At 44.4% G+C, this 23,786-nt stretch overlaps 1 protein-coding gene across 1 annotated transcript; it reads left to right on the forward strand.

Moving 5' to 3' along the window:
* The first annotated feature begins 15,015 nt into the window (after nt 1-15,015).
* On the forward strand, nt 15,016-18,629 carry LOC126534774 (uncharacterized). The gene is made up of 2 exons (XM_050182016.2): nt 15,016-15,433; nt 18,326-18,629. Exons 1-2 carry the CDS (start codon nt 15,087-15,089, stop codon nt 18,627-18,629), a joined length of 651 nt encoding a protein of 216 aa, XP_050037973.2. The 5' UTR covers nt 15,016-15,086.
* The last annotated feature ends 5,157 nt before the right edge of the window (nt 18,630-23,786 follow it).

The following is a 23,786-nucleotide window of genomic DNA, read 5'->3' on the forward strand; positions in this document are numbered from 1 at the left end:
ACACCACTGAGCAGCAGCGCTAACTAAATTAAAATAATCAATGTCGGCATAATGAAAGCGCGCATAAAAAATGTAAAATAAATTAATTTTAGTGATATGAACAGTGGACATAAAAGAAGAAAAAGAGATAGGCCAGAAAACAAAAATTGGCACGAAAATTTCTTTGTTTCACCTTCATATATTTTTAACTCATAAGAGTTTAACTGCAGTACAGCACATATATACATAACTTCTAAGCTGCCTAAGCATATTGAGCTTGTTAACTGGTCAGGAAGCAGGTGAACAATCTTTTCGAAAAGATAACTCCACGTACATGCATTTCTTGTCTAAATATACACGACATCGCCGATAAAACTGACTACGCAAAATAACCCATAAAAAACAAGTCAAGCCATACATCATCATCAGCAGCAGCAGCCTGGTTACGCCCACTGCAGGGCAAAGGCCTCTCCCATACTTCTCCAACTACCCTGGTCATGTACTAATTGTGGCCATGTTTGGTGTTAGGCTGCTGAGCACGAGGTCGCGGGGTCGAATCCCGGCCATGGCGGCCGCATTTCGATGGGGGCCAGATGCGAAAACACCCGTGTACTTAGATTTAGGTGCACGTTAAAGAACCCCAGGTGGTCGAAATTTCCGGAGCCCTCCACTACGGCGTGCCTCATAATCAGAAAGTGGTTTTGGCACGTAAAACCCCATAATTTAATTGTGGCCATGTTGTCCCTGCAAACTTCTTAATCTCATCCGCCCACCTAACTTTCCGCCGCCCCCTGCTACGCTTCCCTTCCCTTGGAATCCAGTCCGTAACCCTTAATGACCATCGGTTATCTTCCTTCTTTATTACATGTCCTGCCCATGCCCATTTCTTTTTCTTGATTTCAACTAAGATGTCATTAACTCGCGTTTGTTCCCTCACCCAATCTGCCCTTTTCTTATCCCTTAACGTTACACCCATCATTCTTTCCCTAGCTCGTTGCGTCGTCCTCAATTTAAGCAGAACCCTTTTAGTAACCGTCCAGGTTTCTGCCCCATACGTGAGTACTGGTAAGACGCAGCTGTTATATACTTTTCTCTTGAGGGATAGTGGCTACCTGCTGTTCATGATTTGAGAATGCCTGCCACACGCACCCCAGCCCATTCTTATTCTTCTGATTATTTTAGTCTCATTATCCGGATCCGTGGTCTATTCGGATCCGGATAGTAAGTCTATTCCCTTACCACTTCTAGTGCCTTGTTACCTATCGTAAACTGCTGTTCTCTTCCGAGTCTGTTAAACATCACTTTAGTTTTCTGCAGATTAATTTTTAGACCCACCCTTCTGCTTTTCCTCTCCAGGTCAGTGAGCATGCATTGCAATTGGTCCCCTGAGTTACTAAGCAAGGCAATATCATCAGCGAATCTCAAGTTACTAAGGTATTCTCCATTAATTCTTATCCTCAATTCTTCCCAATCCAGGTCTCTGAATACCTCCTGTAAACACGCTGTGAACAGCAATGGAGAGATCGTATCTCCCTGCCTGACGCCTTTCTTTATTGGGATTTTGGTGCTTTCTTTATAGAGGACTACGGTGGTTGTGGAGCCGCTATAGATATCTTTCAGCATTTTTACATATGGCTCGTCTACACCCTGATTCCGTATTGCCTCCATGACTGCGGAGGTTTCGACCGAATCAAACGCTTTTTCGTAATCAATGAAAGCTGTATATAAGGGTTGGTTATATTCCGCCCATTTGTCTATCACCTGAATGATAGTGTGAATATGGTCTATTGTTGAGTAGCCTTTACGGAATCCTGCCTGGTCCTTTGGTTGACAGAAGCCTAAGGTGTTCCTGATTCTATTTGCGATTACCTTAGTAAATACTTTGTAGGCAATGGACAGTAAGCTGATCGGTCTATAATTTTTCAAGTCTTTGACGTCCCCTTTCTTATGGATTAGTATTACGTTAGCGTTCTTCCAAGATTCCGGTACGCTCGAGGTCATGAGGCATTGTGTATACAGGGTGGCCAGTTTTTCTAGAACAATGTGCCCACCATCCTTCAGCAAATCTGCTGTTACCTGATCCTCCCCAGCTGCCTTCACCCTTTGCATAGCTCCCAAGGCGTTCTTTACTTCTTCCGGCGTTACTTGCGGGATTTCAAATTCCGCTAGACTATTCTCACTCACATTATCGTCGTGGGTGCTACTGGTACTGTATAAATCTCTATAGAACTCCTCAGCCACTTGAACTATCTCATCCATATTAGTAATTATATTGCCGGCTTTCTCTCTTAACGCACACATCTGATTCTTGCTAATTCCTAGTTTCTTCTTCACTGCTTTTAGGCTTCCTCCGTTCCTGAGATCATGTTCAATTCTAGCCATATTATAGTTCCTTATGTCAGCTGTCTTAAGCTTGTTGATTAACTTCGAAAGTTCTGCCAGTTCTATTCTAGCTGTAGGGTTAGATGCTTTCATACATTAGAGTTTCTTGACCAGATCTTTCGTCTCCTGCGATATCTTACTGGTATCCTGTCTAACGGAGTTACCACCGACTTCTATTGCACACTCCTTAATGATGCCCATAAGATTGTCGTTCATTGCTTCAACACTAAGGTCCTCTTCCTGAGTTAATGCCGAATACCTGTTCTGTAGCTTGATCCGCAATTCCTCTAGTTTCCCTCTTACCGCCAACTCATTGATTGGCTTCTTACGTACCAGTTTCTTCCGTTCCCTCTTCAAGTCTAGGCTAATTCGAGTTCTTACCATCCTATGGTCACTGCAGCGCAACTTGCCGAGCACGTCCACATCTTGTATGATGCCAGGGTTAGCGCAGAGTCTGAAGTCTATTTCATTTCTAGCCTCGCCATTCGGGCTACTCCGCGTCCGCTTCCGGCTATCCCGCTTGCGGAAGAAGGTATTCATTATCCGCATATTATTCTGTTCTGCAAAGTCTGCTAGCAACTCTCCCCTGCTATTCCTAGTTCCTAGTGCCTATGCCATATTCCCCCACTGACTTGTCTCCAGCCTGCTTCTTGCCTACCTTGGCATTGAAGTCGCCCATCAGTATTGGCCTCGAGCTCCACCACTGGAAAAGCTGGCGCCACCGTCGGCGTGACGTGCTATTAGGGATCACGTGAACATAGCGGCCGCGTCGGCTGCTTCGGGAGCGCCGAGGCGAGCTGAAAACGAGAGTTTATAAATTCCCTCGTACGCTGCGGTCCTCATTTAGTGGCGTGATTTTCCCGCTTCGAGTGTCTCCTTTACAACGCTTGAAAGCACTAATATAGGTAGTGGCTACCTTTGAAGGCGCGCAACATGGTAGGCTACTGCTCGGTGCCGCAATGCCGGACGTACGCAACGGAGCCCGGTGTCAGCCTTATTCACACGTAGCCGCAGGAAAAGCTGCGTGAAGTTTGGCTCACGAAACATAAAACCGGCAAACAGTCATCGGCTACAAATCGGGTATGCAGCAAGCACAGACGCGAGGAAGATTTCTGCTACGGCGCCGGGTCTGCGATCTTCGGAAAACGCGGACTGAGACGTTCGCCCGAGTCCGCTGCCCGACTAATGTCATGACGGTTTGGTCTATGAACTTGTCGATGCTATAGATACTGGCAAGTTCACTGGAGTGGAAAGGGAGCGCGGTAAGAAGCGCATTATAAAAAAGTATGACATATGGTGTTTGTGTTATGAATTAATGCACTGGATTATAAAAAAGAAGCAGCGGGAAATCGCACGCTGAGAACACCGATAAACATACAGTGTGACGAAACTCGAGAAATAATATTGAAATGTCCAAGAATTTAGAAGAAAAAAAAAAGATTGAATCGTCGCGATGGCACATCACATGTCCCCGTAGGCGTCGAAGTCTCTACAATAAAATTATTTTTGAACAGCTCTGGTAGCGCCCACGCAACAATGGTTGCTTGTATACTGTCAAATGCTCATATTCTGCGGCCTAAAGCTCATGGCAGGGTGCGAAAACGCGCACGCAGCGAAAGCGAAACAGTGCGCGGACAAGCATGCAGGCGCGAAGTCGGCCGCTGCGAATCTGTGCGATCGCTGCATTGAGGCTTCATTCTATTACGCTCCATTTAGTTATACAAACACTATAAGAACATGTTTCACATATTTTGCTCTCAGCGTTCGCCTACCTTTCACGCAAGAAGCCGGTTCGGGAGACTCCATCGCGGCGACCGCGCGCAGTGGCGTTCACTGTGCGTATTCGGTAAAGAGATAGCGTCTGTAAACGATTCTGTGCTTTCAGTTTCCCCAAGATTATTATTTAGACAGTAAAAAACTTCTCTAGTCTCGAAAGTACTTACAGAAATGTCCGGGAGAGCTCGCGCATGGTGTTTTCAGTGAGCGCCGACAGCAAAACATATATGAGGAGCGCGCCGCGTGATCCCTCATACTACGCCAGCGAGGCGCTTCCGATAGATGGCGACTCCGTAACTCCTCGCCGCCAATAGTGTATTTTGTTTTGACTTTACCCATCGCCGATTCCACGTCTTCATAGTAGCTTTCGACTTCCTGGTCATTGACTGGAAGTAGGGGCGTAGACCTGTACGACCTTCAATTTGTATCTCTTATTAAGTTTCACATTTTAGATTTTGCAGAAACCAGTCAACTAGTTTAGCTATATCTGTCTGAAACATTTGGACGCCTTTACAATATTTAGTGGCTTCAAGTGCGAGTGCTGTATCGACAGCGTATTGAAAGATTTTTGACTTCATATTCAATAAACCCAAATCAGACACATAAACCCTGAAAAGCAGTGGACCGAGTATAGTTCCTTGAGGTACACTGGAAGCGATATACTTCAAATCTCCATACGTATTATCAAGCATAACACACTGCAACCTGTTTGTAAAATAATTGACAAAAAAATACTTTTTGAAATGACCGCGGAAACCAAGTGAGCTTAATTTTTCGATTAGTAACGTATGGTCTATCGTGTCAAATGCCTCCGTTAAATCCAGAAATAGTGCTAACACAACATGGTTATTTGCTATTGCATTGTAAACATAATCAGACAAAGTTTCAAGTGCTGTATTTCTGTTCTTTGTAAAGCCAAATTACGCAGCATCGTTCAAAGAGTATTTTCTCAGAACGATTGCATAACGTATGCAACGTGCTTTTCCATGATATGTGCCATCGATGACAGTATTGCATTGGGCCTACAATTTGTTAAGTCACCCTTCTTGCCGTGTTTGTACACAGGCCTGACAACAAATATTTTAAGTTGTTCAGGTATATCACCAGTTTCAAATATACCTTTCACTGTGTTCAGAAGAACATCTTTCAAAAGGCTAAAGTTCCTGTGCAAATCTTTGAGACGGATGCCATCGTATCCTGGTGGTTTGAACTGCTTCATCCTGCAAATAATGCTCAATAGATTACCCGTTGATATGAGAGGCACATAGGCTGTATGCGCACATGCTTGTTTCGGGTGATGTGGTACAGGACAACTGACTGTTATGGCTCGCAACATCTGTGTTGTATTTAAAAACACATCATTAAATTTATCACAAAGCACCTTCACATTTTCCCTTGAAAGATTTTTCTTTACTGTTTCATCAACGGAAGCCTTTTTTTTTTTTTGCCCACCCATTAGATCATTTGCGATCTGCCACCTCTTCTTTCCGTCATATTTGTTCAGTGAAAACTGTCCCATGAAAAAGGGTCTTTTCGCCTGCCGCATTTTCGCCGTTACTCGATTCCGCAATGCGTGATATTTCATCCCTTAGCACTTTATCTTCAGGTAGCAACTTTGCTATCTAATGAGTTATCCGTTTCCTATCGGGGCTTCTTATTTTGATGTTAACAGATCTAGTTCACTATTCATAGACGTTGCGAAAGATTTCAATAGTTTTCTTGCATAAGCTGATATGGTCCAAATGTAAAAGGGAACTCCAGTTAACATTATGAAGTGATTCGTCTACTTTTCTGTTATCTAAAACAGGACCTCGTATAGTGTCATCCATCAGTATTATGACTGCCAGACATAACTGCAACCGTTAAAGTAGTGATCGGCTGGTTTTGCTTCATAACTGCGGAACCGGATTGCTGGTTTTGCAAACAAATTATTATATGGTCAATGCATGACTTTGTTATATTAGCACGTAAGTATTCCTATCTTATACATTCATTAATTGCGCTAACAAGTCCAAATTCCGCCAGCAAATTGAGGTAATCAACGGCGAAATTTTTTGTCCCTTTGATAAAGTCTATATTAAGATAAAAATTAAATACAGCACGACAAACATTTTTGAGCCTAGATCATAGTGTCGAGGCCCCGAATGATCGTAGGATAAGAAATATTTAATACATATACGAGACCTCGTAGGTGTCATATTTTTTCAACTTCCTCTGGATGTAAAATTCTCAAAATTCGCATGTGTCTAGTTATGGCGTTCTTCGTTATCCATAACATGTTTAATTTGAACAATGGTCAGAAGTATTGAAATTGTAAGCTTTATAAGTATCTGTCGCTGAACTTCGGTCAAGGAACATTTATTAAAATAATTCAACTTGAGCGTTGAGTTTTCTGTCAAATACATTTTCATAATGTGGACTTTCGATTTAAAAAAGCGTACTTCACGATTCCATTTTCTTAAAAATTAAACGTTGAACTTTTACATCCCGATTAGACGACAATTTAATAATGAAAACGTCTCATTTTAAGAAATTCGTAAGGTAACCTAATTGTTTTAGTTCAGTAGGCGCAGCAAACATGTTACAAGAATTGAACAAATTATCACAGGAAGAAATTTGTTAGTTGCGAAGTTAATGTTTCTTTTGTGAGCAAAAACAGTGTTGACATGAAATCGCTTTTAAGTGTTCAGTTGTTAACCATCCAGCGTGAAATGCACCAGTGACATAATGTCAAGGATTATTAGCCGGGTCCTCCATTGCGGAACCCTTCCTGGTATTGACTCCTAGCTTTTCTATTTGGTTTGCGTTTCAGTATTACTTAATATGTTCACCAAAATAATTTGCTATAGAATCGGGACATCACTTGAATTCAACCAGCCAAAAGAACAAGCAGGCTTCATGAAGGAATATTCTACAGTTGATCGCATACATGTCATTAATCAGATAATCAAGAAATCTGCCGAGTACAATCAATCTCTTTGTATGGCTTTCATAGATTATGAAAAGGAATTTCATTCATTTGAGATAACAGCAGTCATAGATGCATTGCGTAATCAGGGAGTACAGGAAGTATGCGTCAATATCTTGAGAAATATCTGCAAAGATTCCACAACTACCTTGGTTCTCTGCAAGAACACTAGAAAGTTACCTTTCAAGAATGGGGTCAGGCAAGGAGACACCATCTCTCCAATGCTATTCACTGCATGCTTGGAACAAGTATTCAAGCTATTAAACTGTGAAGGCTTAGCAGTAAGGTTCAATGGCGAATATCTCGGCAACCTTCGGTTTGCAAATGACATTGTCCTGTTGAGCAACACTGGGGAAAAACTGCAGTAAATGATTGAAGATCTTAATAGAGAAAGTGTAAGAGTGGGGTTGAAGATTAATATGCAGAAGTAATGCTCGACAGCCTGGCAAGGGAACAAGAGTTCAGGATCGCCAATCAGGCTTTAGAGTCCGTGAAGGCGTACGTTTACCTAGGTCAATTACTCACACGGAACCCTGATCATGAGAAAGAAATTTACAGGAGAATAAAAATGAATTGGTGTGCATACGGCAGACATCGCCAGATCCTGACTGGAAGCTTGCCACTATCATTGAAAAGAAAAGCGTACAACCAGTCCACTCTACCGTTGCTAACACATGGAGCAGAAACTTGGAGGTTGACAAAGAAGCACGAGAACCAGTTAAGGACCGCGCAAAGAGCGATAAAACAAGGAATGGTAGGCGTAACGTTAACAGGCAAGAAGAAAGCGCTGTGGATCAGAACGCAAACTGGAATAGCCGATATTCTAATTGACATTAGGAGAAAATATGGAGCTGGTAAGGTCGTCTAATGGGTAAGCTAGATAACCAGAGCACCATTAGAGTTGCAGAATTGGTGCCAAGGGAAGGGAAGCGCAGTCGAGGACGGCGGGAATTTAGGTGGGGATGGGATGAAATTAGGAGATTTGCAGGTTGTGGGGATGCGCGACTCTCGCGCGTCCCCTGATGTTTTCCCGCATAGCGCGTCTCCTGTAGTGCGGCTTCGCCGCACACGCGGCGGTCCGAGTGGTACAGGCGCAGTCCGAGAGATGGCGCTAGTGTTGCGCGGCTGCGGGGTTACCCTCGGCGGGAGAGACAAGGCGCGCTCTCTTGGGTTCGAGACAGCAAGCAGCACGGACGTGCCGTGCCGCGCGTGGAGCGACCCTCTTTCCCGGCGGGTCGGGCGCACGGCGTGGACGTCCCACGCGCGCGCGCGCGGCGATCCATGCTTCTGCGAGACCGCCTCGCGTGGCGGCCTTCGAGCGCGCCTCCGTTGGCGTGACCGAACACGCGAACGACCAGGCGTTGGGATCCAGCATGGGGCGAACATATTCGCTCGCTCGCGGTGAGTCGGACTTCTAGATTTGTCACGCGCCCATCGGCATGTTTTGTGGATAGCCACTCGGCTAGCAGGCATGGATCTATGAAAGGTGCAATAAATGCCCTTGTGACTGTTTGCACTACTGTGTTGTCGTTCCTTTGTCCCAAGAGTACGGAAGAGAACCCGTATCTCCCCACAAGGTACAAAGTGGAATCAGCTAGCGCAAGACAGGGGTAATTGAAGATCGCAGGGAGGAGATGCCTTCGTCCTGCAGTGGACATATAAATAAATAAATAAATATATATATATATATATATATATATATATATATATATATATATATATATATATATATATATATATATATATATATACAAACCGGGCCCCTCCGTTCCCTTTCATTTCGTTCTTCATTACATTACGAGAGTCCCCAATCTGGCGACATCCATGCCTTCAAGTAGCATGTGTTGGTTTATTGACCAGTTGCCGTCACCTAAATATATCGTGTACTCATGACGACTGCGGCAGAAAGAACATGCCATATCCGCCGCTAAAGTTTGTGAGTAGTGGCGCTGACTAAGACTCCCACGGTTAGTTCTAGTAGTAAAATATAAATGCCCCAGAAAGTGGATGTTCCAGTTACTTTCTTAACAAAACGTCGTCTTCCGCATTAAAGCACAAAAGTAACTGGAATCCCAATGCATTTCTCCGCAAAGTTCGGGAATTAATATCTCGAAACTGGTGTCATCCTAAGAATTTATTCCAAGTGGATCCGCCTTGCGAACTCCACGGCTAAAATTTGTGAATTGCAGTATGGGCCATAAGATAATTAGTTAAAAAACTGAATGAGTGAATTAGTGAATTTTTGTTAGTCATGCAATTATGCATTTCAATTTTTTGTGCATATAATGTCACCCTCTTCTAGTAGACCAGCTCATGAACTAGAATTGTGCTTTCTGCCACAGGCAACTTTCAAAAAAAAATTTTTTTAAGTGAAATGAACAATGGGAAGCGGGGGTACAGAGTGATCAATCTTTGTTAATCGCTACCATATAAAACCAGCAGGTAATTAAGCGAATCAAATGATCGGGGCAATTAGCGGTTGTTGAAAGCGGAAATGTAGAAACGAACGAAGAAAAGGGGAAATGAAAGTGGATGGAAAAATAACTTGTCGCTGGTGGGGACTGAACGCACAAGCTTCGCATCACGCTTGCGATGCACTACCAATTGTGCTACAGCGACGGCCACCAATCCGTCCATTCACTTGGGTATTTATGTGCAGTAGATCTAGCCCTGGGAGTGTTGGCCGGCGCTACTCGGAGCTATGACAAAGGCCGTGGGTTCGGTCCCTACCGGCGATAACTTTCCGTCGTTTCATTTCCCCTTTTCTTCCACTATTTCGTACATTTTAAATGTCAACAACAGCTAATTGCCCCTAAGCTTTCCTTGGCTTCATTGCATGCTAGCTTTAAATGGTCCGGATTATACATATATATATATATATATATATTATTTATTTATTTATTTGATACTGTCAACCCCGTTCTTGGGGTCATTACAGGGAGGGTGATGTGTCAAGAATACATGATACATATTTTTTTTTCTATGTAACGTACAAATTCACTGGCGGTCTTGGTAGTTAACAACAGCAACAACGAGAAAAAAAGGAGCAAAGAACAGTAGTTATACAAAGAAAAGTCAACAAGAATGCTCGTAGCAAAAATTTAGTATACATCCTCGCAAAAGAAAGTATCTAACGCATTTTCAAATTCGGCAGAGCCCTCGTTGCTCACAACTGCATTAGGCAATTTGTTCCCCCATTTCAATCGTGTCAGGAAAAAAAGAGAAACGAAAAGCATCAGTACCTGTTAAATAAGGTTGAATAGCTCTGCTATTGTTCAGACGATAGCATCTCCTTCCTGGAGGTTGTAGATGTATATCCGAGTTTATTTCTGTTCGCCCACTCATGATTTTAAAAAGAAACTTTAGCCTATGCTTACGTCTGCGTTTCTCCAGAGGGTCTAGTTCACAAGATTTTAACAAGGCTGTAACAGACTCCATGCGTCGCTATTTACCGCATATGAAACGGACTGCCAATCTTTGTATTCTTTCTATTTTTGCTTTCAGGACTCTCTGATGAGGGGACCACACAACACAAGCGTACTCCAAGACTGGTGGTACAAAAGTTTTGTAGGCGCATTCCAATTTTTTCTTTAAAAATTATAGTTTTTGGTTTGCCTTGGAACATATATTATCAATGTGTGAGTGCCATTGCAATGTGTGCATAATACTGAATCCTAAGTATTTGAAAGAAGCTGCATTATTCAGAGGATGGTTTCCGATGTGGTATATGAAGGAAAGTTCGCTCCTACTTGAGCGAATATGCGTAAATGTTGTTTTGCTATAGTTTATTCCCATGTCCCATTTTAAACACCACTCTTCTAATGTCTGTAAACGTCTATTCAGATTAATTTGGTCACCTTCGCGACCTATTGGGGAATAAATCAAACAATCATCGGCAAAAAGATTCATTTTTACAGGCGGTTCAACTAGTGCACCTATATCATTAACAAACAACAAAAACAGTATTGGTCCCAAAACGGAACCTTGGGGAACCCCAGAGTACACACGCAATGGATTTGAAATGCAATCCTCAATCCTTACAGACTGCTGACGCATAGATAAATAAGGCCTCTATCCATTGTATTACTTCTTTACCTATTCCCATTTTATCGAGCTTAAAAAGCAATTTACGGTGAGAAACCTTATCGAAAGCTTTCCTAAAATCAACGCTTATTAAGTCTGTTTGTAGATGTGCATCCATGTTGAAGTAGAAATCATGGAGTGTTTCTGTTAACTGCGTCACCGTAGAAAGACCACTCCTAAATCCATGCCCGATTGTGGAAAGTGACTCGTTAGTGTCAAGAAAACTAATAATATGTTTTGCAATAACGTGTTCTAGGGCCTTGCAGCAAACTGACGTCAAGGATATGGGTCGGTAATTGTTTACTTGCGTACGGTTGCCATCTTTAAAAACAGGGATTACTATTGCATTGTGCCAGTGTTGTGGAAGTGAATGAGTTTCAATTGACTTCGCAAATATTATCTCTAAGTAAAAGGAAACCCATTCGGCATATCGTTTCAAAAATTCAGTTGGTAGACGATCCGGTCCACTTCTCTTCTTCGCGTCTACTTCAAGCAGCAATTGTAAAACACCTCCACGGCTGATAATAACTGGTTCCATTGCGGTCCTCATGTCGCCGTTCATGCATTCGCCTATCTGATCACCTTTTTCTGTTGTATAAACAGACTGAAAGAAGCGATTGAAAGTATCAGCTAAGTCACTCGTGTCAGGACTTTTCCTTCATGTTCGATCTGTTCAATTTTTTCCTTTCTTTCACTGAAGTAATGCCAAATTTTGTGTGGTGAACTTTGAAGAGAGTTGGCAAGCTTGTGATCAAAACTGTTTTTTTTTTCGATTTCACAAGAGCTTCTTTCATCTCAATTTTTATAGCTGCAACTTCCATCGCTCTCACTTTCTGTTTTCGTACTCTTAATGTTTCGTTTCATACGAATAATGCTGCGTGTTATCCAGTGGTTTCGTTTGCGCGTTTTCTTAATACGAGTTGGAACAAAGCGCTTGACGCAAGCTATGATGCTACTTTTAAATATTTGCCACAGTTGCTCCACAGACTCGCACTTCGATGCCTACTCGAAGAAACTAAACTCTAATTCTAAAAAATCGATGATGGCGGTGTCATCTGCATTTTTAAAGTATTTTACTTTTACCGGAAGAAACGGTCTCCCTACACTGCACACACTGGTCTATGTTTAAAGACAACATTTTATGGCCTGATATGCGCTCCAATATATTTGATGCATAATCTATTATTTTGTGCGATAGGAAAACAAGATCCAATAATGACTTTGACTTTTCTGTAACCCTAGTTGGTTCTTGCACAATTTGTTCCAAGCCATGACAAAATTATATTTCCAAGAACTTTTCTGAGCCAATTGTTTCTGTCTCGCCGGGCAATAAATTTTGCCAGTTAATGTGCGGCAAATTAAAGTCTCCAGCCATTATCAGCCTCGTGTTCCTGTTAACATCGTCAACCAAGAATTCGCTTAGCAGATCCAGAAACGCTGGTGAAGACGCAGGTGGTCTGAATACTACGCCAATGAAGTACATTCTGTTTTCGAATGTAAGCTTACACCATACACTTTCGGGAACATTACATTCAATCGTAGAAGCTTGGACGGAATTTTTAACTATGATGGCAGCACCACCACCTCGTGAATCTCTGTCCCACCTAAAGAATTTGTACCCGGAAGGAACAATGCAATCACTGCGTATTCCCTCACGCAGCCATGTTTCTGTAAGTAATATAACATGGGGACTATGCACCAGTAGAATATATTCTAGTTCTGTGACTTTATTGACGATGCTACGGTCATTTTGCCCAAGAATTCGTAGCTTCATATGAGTGGGACGGTTTTCTTGAACTGCTGGCAGAACTATCCGAGTCAAAGGATTCATGCCGGTCATGCGCACTTGCTGTTGGAGTTGTTTCGTCTTCATCGATCTTGTCACTCCGGCTTTTATATACACGCCGTTCATTTGGCTCTTGATCTGAAACAAACATGCATCCATTTATCTTTAGTTTATCATACACCAGTGATACCCGTGCCCGCTTAGCTCGGTCCGGCGCACTACTTTCCCATAATTTCTTTCTCAGATCAACGGTCTCTTTTGAGTAGTCGCCGTTGACACTGGAAGAAGCGCCCTCTAGTTTATTTACAGTTGCGCATCGCTTTCACTTTTTCGCGATAATCTATGAACTTCATAATCACTGGTCTTACTCGGCCTTGTCCTTGTTTACAAATGCGATGAAACAAGCTTCTGAGAATGTTATCTACGACAACTTTCCGCAAATCTGTTTCCGTCTAAGTTCAGACCTCGGGAACACCGAACATCAGTAGGTTATTTCTTCTGCTTCTGTTTTCATAATCCACTAGTCGTTCAGCTTGTCGTTGAGCTATGTTTTCTAGTCCCTCAATTTTCTTTTGCATTTCCTGCCCGGCCATGAAATTCCTGTTCATTCTTTCAGCCTTCATATTAAGTTCGGCGACTTCTTTTATAATCGTGTTCATCTTGTCATCAGATTCTTTCTGATTATTCAAGATTTGTTGTAACAATTCAGCAGTCTTCGGGCCCGGGTTTTCCTCTACATCCCCTGAGGTTAACAATAGCAATAATGTTGACCAACAGTCTACCACAATTCACCAACACATGAGAGGGCACGGCACGACAATCAAGAATCTGTTGTCGCTTTTGCAACAAACTGCATAAGTTTGTACACCAGCCTGCAAAGGTAGGAGCGGTGGTTTAGCCATCCTGCCAGCTTGACAAGTGCCGTGCCCTCTGCTGTGCCCATCGTCGTGTCGGTTCTTTAGTAGGCTTATGGTTGCTGACGTCACCGTCGTCCACCGAAGATCGTCCAATGAGCTGTCAGATGCCTTGTTTCCCAGATGATTCAGCAAGGGTGTAGACTGCTCGTGTACGTTGCTCAAAGAAATCACGGCAATAACCCACGGCCACGCCTGCAAAGGTAGGAGCGGTGGTTTAGCCATCCTACCAGCTTGACAAGTGCCGTGCCCTGTGTGTGTGTGTGTGTGTGTGTGTGTGTGTGTGTGCGTGTGCGTGCGTGCGTGCGTGCGTGTGTGTGTGCGCGTGTGCGCGTGTGTGTGTGTGTGGTATCTTTAGCTGCACCAAATAAAAAAAAATGCCTGTGGCGGATAGCACAATTGTAATCCTTGACATAAATTACGTGATCAGGCGGCCATTACTTCTACGAGAAATCGAAATAAGTAATTCAATAATTAACATAATTATGTTAATTAGCCTTTTCATTATTAACATTACGGCCACTATATCAATCTACGAATTATAGCCGGTGAGTTCGCAAGACGTATTCACTTCGAACGAATGATCAGGACTGCACCACTTTCGATATGTAAATTTTAAAGTGTCCGACGGAAAGCATTGGCGTTCCAGTTACTTTTTAAAGAAAACGCTGTTTTATTCATTGAAGCACAAAAGTAACCGGTTTGTAGATTGAAATTGTGACCATAATGTTAATAAATACGAACGTTAATTAAAATAATTTTGTCAATTGTTTTATTAAGTATTTTGATTTCTCGTTGAAGTAATGGCCTCCTGATCAAGTTATTTAGGTCAAGGATTAGATTTGTGTTATCTGCCATAGGCAATTTTTCAAAATATGGTGAAGCTCAAAAAAAAGAAAGAAAGCAGCACCCTGCATGTACCCCGCCATTTCCCAGGGAAGAGTCCAAGAAAGCTCTTCCTTTCTTGGAAGTGCAAATTCCGCGTTTTATCTCATTCGCCTTCAAGCATTGTTGCGTATGATTTCTTTTTTCTGCATTTTATTTATTCGTTTAACCTCATTTTAATTTAAGTACGCCGCCCGCACTTCTTGGCCAATCCCCCCGTTGTGGGTGCGTGCAACAGCACAGAAATGCTAACCCGCAGCTTCGCTTTAAGGGCGTCCTGAAGAAAGAGGAGGAAGAAGGAGTGCGAGCAACCATGCTCCAGCCGCAGCCACTCGACGTCCCGGAGACGGCGCCCCCGATCGCTGGCCCAGCGTGGACGGAGGCGGACGCCGCGGTCGACGACGTGCGCTCGGCCTCGTCCACCGCTTCCACCTCTCCCCAGGACGAGCAGCCTTGCACGACGCGCGGCTCGCTCACGCACGTCGGGCCGTACCCGCGCTGCCGCCGACGCCGCAGCAAGTCGCCCCGCAAGTCGCCCCGCAAGCCGTCGAGCTCCTTCGCGTCGGCGACCAGCACGGGAGGCGGCTACTCGGGCACCTACGCGGACGACCTGTCGTCCTCGGAGCAGAACAACACCGAGGTGTCCACCGACAGCGAGAGGTACGACGGCATTGTCGACGGGGTTTGAAGGGCCGCTGGCACCGGGAACAGCGCGCAAGTGCGGGGAACGATGCAGCATGTATATGCTTCGCCGTCCGAGCAACGCGGCGGCTGAGCAGAGCAGAGCGCTCGGAGACTCGACGGAGAGGTCGCCTGCGTACGAGAAAGCGTGGTCACGTTTTTTTTTTTTTTTTTTATGCGAAGCATACTAGCCGCACAACCACGCTCTTCCTTGCTGCGCCGCGCGCGGCCGCGTAGCTACCATATGACGTCATAACAGCTGCAAAAGCGGAGGCTCAACTCGTGCGCTCGCTTGCGGCCGCGTAGCTACATAGCCGGGTCTCAGCTCGTGCGCTCGCCTGCATGAGTTGTTTCTTCGTCTAGCCGAACCAAACATAGTCAAGCAACAGCAGTTCACCAGGCTAAACAGTGGTTCAACAACTAAAATAAAGGCTAGTATGCTTCGCATCCTGGGCTTAACCTTAGCTAAGCCACAGGCATTTTTTTTTCTTGCGCGCTCGGTGTAAGCTAAGCCGTGTTTTGCGTAAGTTAGTTCGCGCACACAAAGTGTTAAACGCAGCGATATTATGTGCTCTTGGCTTTTTCTTGACGCGAGGTAGCCTCAAGTCGCAGAGACGTCTTCCACGTGCGTTCCATTACTTGGGCTTGAGGCTCTTCTTCGCAATAAAGGTAGACTGTCTTCAATACTGGCCAGAATTGAAAGAGACCCTGAGAGATGGTATAGCTGATTGAGGGTGTCTTAGATTTCTCGTGCAATATTGCTCAAGGCTGTATGAGACGCTGCATATATACGCGCGTTCTGGATCAAGAATTGCGAGAGGAACATCCGAAAGTGACGTTTGTATCGGGTCTAGAGTTGCATCATTCTTAATTAATACCTTTTTAAAGTAAAGTATATATACAGGTTGGATTTCGTCCCGTCTTGATGGGCTGGTAAGCAAAAACGCAGAAAATCAGTCAGAAAAAACGTTGCAGGGCGCGAGGTTAAGCACAAGAACACATTTATTTCAAGCGTTGTCAATGTGGTGTAGCAGTTGCCCCTGTCGCGTAGGAATACGTATGTCGGGCAGACGGGTCGTTGCTCCCTGTTATAGGTTAAGAGAGCACCAGAGGCAAGCGCAAAGCAAGGATAAGTATTCGCACGTGGCTGTCCACTGTGAAGCGCGTGGATGTATCCCAATGTGCGACAACACTAATGTGCTAGACAAACATAAATACGAAGAGAAAGGAATCGTACTCGAAGCCTCAGCGACCGCGCACGAACCCATGACCAATAGCGCTTCTGCCCTGCTGTCGGAAATGCAACTGGGTATTCACTAACGCTCTGCTACTCCATTCATGCTGCAAGATGTTGAACGGCAAATGGAAGACGTGTCCACGTGTATATAGTGACTGGCATGTTGAGGAATGGAATAAATCTATTTGACCAGGCCCACCGACCACTGGTACATAAGGACTGCCCGTGTGGCCGGCCTCTCGTGATGCACGGCTTATCTCGTGGATGAGAAAAATTCGCTCTTCCGCCAGACCTGTATCACCTATCTCAAAAGAACTTACTTCCACCCCGGAACGAATTCGGCAAGAATGAGTATACCGTTCGTTGCATAGTGACAAAGGGAGTAGCGCAGTTCCCTGGCGTTGTAAGTTTCTCGCACATGTTATCTATGCACGTTCACCACAAATCGCATGCGAACTTACGCTCACTCTATCGCCAACATATCAAGGCTATGTGAATGGGCGCACACTTAAATCAATGCGCCGAAGAGAAAATAAACCATCAGATGGTGAATGCACCGAGAAGCGTTACTGGGTCAGAAACATGGCAAACCACTGCTTGAAAGTGTTTTCCGAATGAAGGATGAAGCGCAGAATAGACGGATCCTGGTTTAATTCATAAGTGGAAATTTTGGACAGCTAGACAAGCATAAGTACAAAGAGAAAAGAATCGTACTTGAAGCCTACCATATTATGAGAGAGGGGGACAGTTGTGCGTCCGTCAACCTTCATTGACCCGACCCTGGATGCGTCACTGTGTGATCGCACATGGCGGCGCCTACTGGATCAAGTAATTCGGTCGTGACGGCTAAAGCAAAAATTATGAAAAAGAAAAGAAGGAGCGAAAACAAAAAAAAACTTAAAGAGGAAGGGGAAAATTACAAGCATAATCGCGCGCAAATTTGGCTTTCGTGTGACGTACTATGTCACAACTCACGATTTCGGTCGCTGTGGATCGACTTCTTCCCTACCACTTTTGTTTTTATTCTGATCTCCATGCGGCCGCATGCGCGTTGTGAGGTTCAGCTCCGTTGTGTGTAGCTGGGCACAGCTGGAAGTTAGAGCCCGGTCTATTCACTTCCTTGGTTTCGTCTTGTTTTGCACTACAGCTACTCGCAATGAAATGGCCTGAAAACGTTCCAAATGGCCATACGTTCCAGCTGCATAAACGACAAACAACCACGTCAGGTGTGCGTGCGTGCGTGCGTGCGTGTGTGCGTGCGTGTGTGTGTGTGTGTGTGCGTGTGTGTGTGTTTGTGTGTGTGTTTGTGTTTGTGTGTGTGTGGGGGGGGGGGGGGGGGGGTTCGGCACGTTAAAGATCCCCTGATGGTGAAAACTAATCCGTAGTCCCCCACTACGGCGTGCCTCATAACCAAATCGTGGTTTCGGCACGTAAAACTCCAGTTTATGTGACCAGTAGTTTATGTGCACAGTTTATGTGACCAAAAAAAAAATAAAACTCCAGTTTATGTGACCAGTAGTTTATGTGCACAGTTTATGTGACCAAAAAAAAATTGGGGTCACTTGTGGTGTTTGTATGGTTGCGTATGACGTGAACGGGCGCACCACCTCGTGTACCGCACACACGACGTGCAGGCTTCAGCGGCTGCTGTTCAGACTTCCTCCGGACCTGAGTGGCTGCCTGCTCCAGTTCTCCATCGACCTCCAGCACAAGCTGCGCGAGACGGGACTCAAGGGCAACGTTCTGCTCTCCCCTTTCTTCGTGGCCAGCTCGCTCATCATGCTGCTGCGGGGAGCCAGCGGGAATACGTACGCTCAGGTGAGTGCCGCAGCTGCCAGTCCGAGTGCGCATCCGGGATTCCTTATTTCTCTTTCTGCCGTTTCGCATGGATCATTAAACGCATCTCGCCTGAGGAATAGGGCAGCGCGTGAGCGCTGAAGGTCGGAAGGGGAGAGAGCGCCCACCGATTGGCCGACGCCTCCGTCACAACTGACGTCACTCCTGTCGGCCGGAGAGGTGGCTGAGGAGCGGGAGTGGCGGAACTGGTAGGGGAGGGAGAAGATAGGGAGAAGAGGTGGACGGCTGGGCGCGTTCGCAGCCGAACGCCAGCGTGCTCCGAGATGCACGTGTTCTCGCGCGAGAGCTTTATGGTTTTGTCGCATCCCGAGGTTTAGGTTTGGTTAATTTAGATGGTTTAGAGGTTGAGGTTTAGATACCTTAGATGGTGAGGTCCGTGATGGCGCTGTGTCGCGTTTCTCCGCGGCTTGGGCTGACAGTTTAGATGCGCGTTCGTCGCCGTGGTCCGTTGCACACCTCTTATCGAGACGCGCAGTATGGCCCAACGCTGCGCTGCACAGAATGCCGAGAAGCAGCCGAGTCTACGGCAAATGAATGTCGGGAACCCCCGTCGACGGCAGGCCTGTCCATTCGCTTAATTAGATAATCATCTTCGATGGTCTTGCATAAATTCATTTTACGGTTCAAGGAGGAGTGACGGGGGCAGAGAAAAACTTTATTGCGTTAGCATTACAAGGGTATCTATCTATCTATCTATCTATCTATCTATCTATCTATCTATCTATCTATCTATCTATCTATCTATCTATCTATCTATCTATCTATCTATTTGTCTGTCTGTCTGCTTCTTTTTGTTTGTTTGTTTGTTTGTTTGTTTGTTTGTTTGTTTGTTTGTTTGTTTGTTTGTTTGTTTGTTTGTTTGTTTGTTTGTTTGTTTGTTTGTTTGTTTGCATCGAACCGTTTTCCAGCCTACCTGGGTCACCGGGTAGTCTGAATCTGAGTGGTATGGTAGCCTGACAAATGGGTAGCGCTTTGGGCTGCTGTGCTGAAGAAAGAGGGTTTGAAGCCGTAGTGGCTGCTAATGAGACTATATGAACAATAAGCCGAGAGAAAGGTTTCGACGTTGTAGGAAGGAACAGGCAAGTGAGAAGGTGTGGTGGTTTCCAACGAGACGGGATCCACTTCAGTCACACGCGTGGACAAAAAGTGGGCTGGCGACTGGCTGGTCGCGCGGTTGCTATTTTGGGCACCCCCCGGGCGCTCAGGGGGCCAGTGTAGGTAGTAATGAAGAGGGTCCCCTAGGGGAACCTCAGAATAGCATCACCGTCAATAAAAAAGGAGGAAAACAAGAAAGACATCTCACCATAAATATAGCTTAGATAAACATACAGGGTGGCAGAAGAAAGAAAAAGTGGGCAGAGATTGAGGAGCAGCTAAACAGAGAACAAATATGTGTGTATGCGGTTACAGAAACGCACCTTAGAGACTCGGAAAAGCCGCCAGTGATTGAGAATTATATTTGGGAAGGGTGCAACAGAACTAAACTGGAAAGAAAGGGAGGGGGAGTCGCAATGCTCATCCATCAGGGAGCCAAATGGAAAAAGAGTAAATTCACAATGTCAACAGCATCTTTGGTTATCACGTACAATGAGTGGAAAGAACACTTGGCTGGGAGTAACGTATTTGTTGACCAGAAATAATTGTATTGAGAGGAATCAAGAGTTGGCGGAATGCCTAAGTGCTGATATTAAGGGTTTCGGGAATGATGCCGAAATTATCCTGTTAAGTGACATGACTTCCCACATACGGGATCTAGATGGCTATACGCACAACGATGGGAAGTCAATGCTAGATATTTCTGAGCAGTATAACCTCGTTATCGGCAATACAGGGCCTAAGTGTGAAGGGAAGATCACGTGGGAAGTGGGAAACCAGCAATCAACCATTGATTGCTGTCTGATAGCAGAAGGAATTCATGATAAGTTGAGAGAAATGGTCATTGACGAGGAAGCGTGTAGCAGCATAGGACGGTCAGCATAAACGCATCATTTTGAAAATGGGATATGTAGTTGGGAAAGAGAGCAAGGAGCGCAAAATGGCCAGTCCAAATGAGAACGTTGAAAAATATAACAAATATAGTCATCAGAGTCGAGGAGGAACTGGTCAAGCAAAGAGTGAGAATATAGTGAGCTTGTAAGTGTAATAACGACAGAAATGCGGAAAGAGAAGCAACACGCTCTTTGGAAAGGAAAAAATGAAATTGAAAAACTGGTGGAACAGGAAGATACGAGAAGCGATCGCGGAACGACAGAAATCATCCCAAGAGCAAATGCGGTGCACACAGTTTGAAGGGACACCACACTTGCAAAAGCAGGGTGTATGCATTGGGTCCTGCATCGCGCCATTTCTTGGTGACTTAGTACTTCCTCATTTCGATCGTCTCATACATGCCTTGCTCACAGACAAGAATGTTCGTAAGGTGTTCCGCCTTGTCGATGATTTTTTGGTTGTTTTAAATTGTGAAGCGCAGGTTATCGAATGTGAAAGCAAAAGGGTGTTGCCTATGTTCAAAGGTGCAAGGAGCCCACTTGAACTAACGCACGAACTCCCAGTCAATGGCTAAATCAGATTTTTAGATATCGGGTTCCGGTTTAAATGTGTTGGTGTCAGCTGAAGCTATGAACCGCGCGCCAACAAACCACTTCTGCCTTTCAAGTTCACCTCCACTAATCTCGTTAAACGAGCTATTATCACGTTGTGCTTAAAAGGAAGCTTTAGCTCGGGCCCAACTCCGACGCGGCCTATTCAGATACATGTAAAACGCAAAAACGTTTTTCTGAGATAACCCCTGGACCGATTTTAATGAAATTTGTTGCATTTGAGAGATAAAGTTAAATTCTAGTAACTGTTGGAAGCGGAATTTTGATTTAGGGCTTGAATTTTGTTAAAAGGATTTTCAAAAATTCAGAAGCTTGAAAAATATAGAAGCACGAAGTTTACAATCTAATAGTTCAGCATCAAGAAGAAATATCACGGTTCTGTAAGCGGCATCCATTAGGTCATTCAAAGCGGACAAATTTCATATGTCATTTTACATCTTACGTGAATTTGTTACGTTGTTTACGAGGGTTCTGCAAAAGTTGTAATTACATATTAATATTTTTTTTTTTAGATTCATGTGTAAGATGTCAAATTTGTCCGCTTTAGATGTGCTATTAGGCACAATTCACAAAATTGCGATATCGTTTTTTTCTTGCTGAGCTACGGAGTTGTAAACTTGATAGTTTACAGCACGTGATAGAATATCAGCATGGCCTCCATACCGCTTGCAGACAAAGAGCTGGTATATTTACGCATGTGCAGATGATAACCCCTGGCTCGGACAGCGCGTATATTTTCGTGAACCACCCACAATCACTTTGGAAGTTCAGCGTTCGTCCTTGTCGTCCTGTCTCCGTCCGTGTCTTCCTTTTTAGCGCTGCTGCCTTTTAGTAATGTAGGTAATTAAAGCTGCAAGCATGGGCAGCGAATAATGGCGTTTTGGGGGTACTTTAGAATGGCTTCAGAATAGGTAGGCGTCTGGATGCTAACTTATTTGTCCTTACTCAGTGTATTGAACTATCCAGAGTAGAAAGGAGGCTGTTATATGTGGCCTTTTTAGACATTACAGGAGCGTAAATATGACAGCGTAGACCACGATATCTTGTGGGATATTTTGAAAGGGGAGGGCTTAGGCGACGATTGTATACAGCTTTTGAGTGAGCTTTACCTATAAAATACCGTTGCGTTGAATGGGAAGGGATGTGGAGCGAGGAGAAAGTTGATATCAACAAGGAACTGAAGCAGGGGTGCCCTTTATCCCCGCTGCTGTTTATTACGTGTATGGTGAGGATGGAGAGGGCGCTAGGAGGAGATAATATTGGGTTTAATCTCTCATACAAACAGGCGGGTAGAGCAGTAGAGCAGGAGCTTCCAGGTTTATTTTATGCGGACGACATTGTGCTGCTAGCTAACAAGCAAAGTGATTTGCAACGTCTGGCTAATATCTGTGGACAGGAAGGCAACAATTTAGTTTTGAAATTTAGTGTTAGAAAAGGAGGTGTTATGGTATTCAATGAAAGCAGTGAACAGACAGTGGCGATACAGGGCCAGAAAATACCTCGGGTGAGAGAATATAAATACCTTGGTACATGGATAAACGAAGGCAATAGATATGTGGAAACACAAGAAAAAACAATAACAGTGAAGGGGAAGAGAAATGCAGCCATAATGAAGCACAGAGCGCTATGGGGATACAATAGGTACGAGGTGCTCCAGGGTATGTGGAAAGGTGTAACAGTTCCAGGACTTACTTTTGGAAATGCGGTTGTTTGCCTTAAATCCGGGGTACAATCAGGACTCGATGGGAGCCAAAGGTCAGTGGGACGCCTCGCATTGGGCGCTCACGGGAAGACTACAAACGAAGCTGTGCAGGGCGATATAGGCTGGAATAGTTTTGAAATGAGTGAAGTTCACAGTCAAATTGATCATGAAGGACGACTGAGGAATATGTAAGAAAGTACACAAAAATATTAATTCACAGTGGAGGAAAAGAATTAGGAAGCTTAGCAGCAAGTATGGGGCATGTATGGTGAGCAAAATGGCAACAAAGAACGTCAAGCGGTAAGTCAGAGAGGCTGAAATCCCATGGGTGGCGGCAATGGAAAATAAACCTGCTATGAGTAACTATTTAGGAGAAAGGAAACGAAATCAGGAAAGAAACAATTTATGATCACTTAAAAGGAAGCTCATTGCTTTTCGAAGCGAGATCAGGATGCCCTAGAACACGCACTTATAAAGCGAGATATAAAAAGGAAGAAGCATGTGGTTGTTGCGGTAAAGCTAGGGAAACGATGGAGCACGTTTTATTAGAATTTAAAGACATCTGCCCAGCGGTCGATTTAGGCACCTCTGGCCTCCTTGAAGGCCTTGGGTTCCGTGAGAGCAGGGGGAAAGTAAACATGTCCGCAATAGAGATTAGTAAGAGGCGATTGGAAGATTGGTGGAAGAAAAATAGAGAAACGACAAACAACGTATAGGCGTACAAAAAGAAAGTTCGTAATAGGGGTTCAGAAAGTTTAGTTATGGAATTCATGCAGGCGGTTTTTTTTCTTTTTTAACATAGGTAAGACATTAGGCAATATAACAAAAGCTTGGTGGCGCAACCCACTATCCCTTTTCACAGGGACACCCATAGCATCCATCCATCCATCCATTGGTTCCGGTTGTCTACTCTGCACGGGGGGAAAGAGAGATATG

Source organism: Dermacentor andersoni, chromosome 7, assembly GCF_023375885.2.
Source record: "Dermacentor andersoni chromosome 7, qqDerAnde1_hic_scaffold, whole genome shotgun sequence".
In the NCBI taxonomy this organism is placed as follows: Eukaryota; Metazoa; Arthropoda; class Arachnida; order Ixodida; family Ixodidae; genus Dermacentor; species Dermacentor andersoni.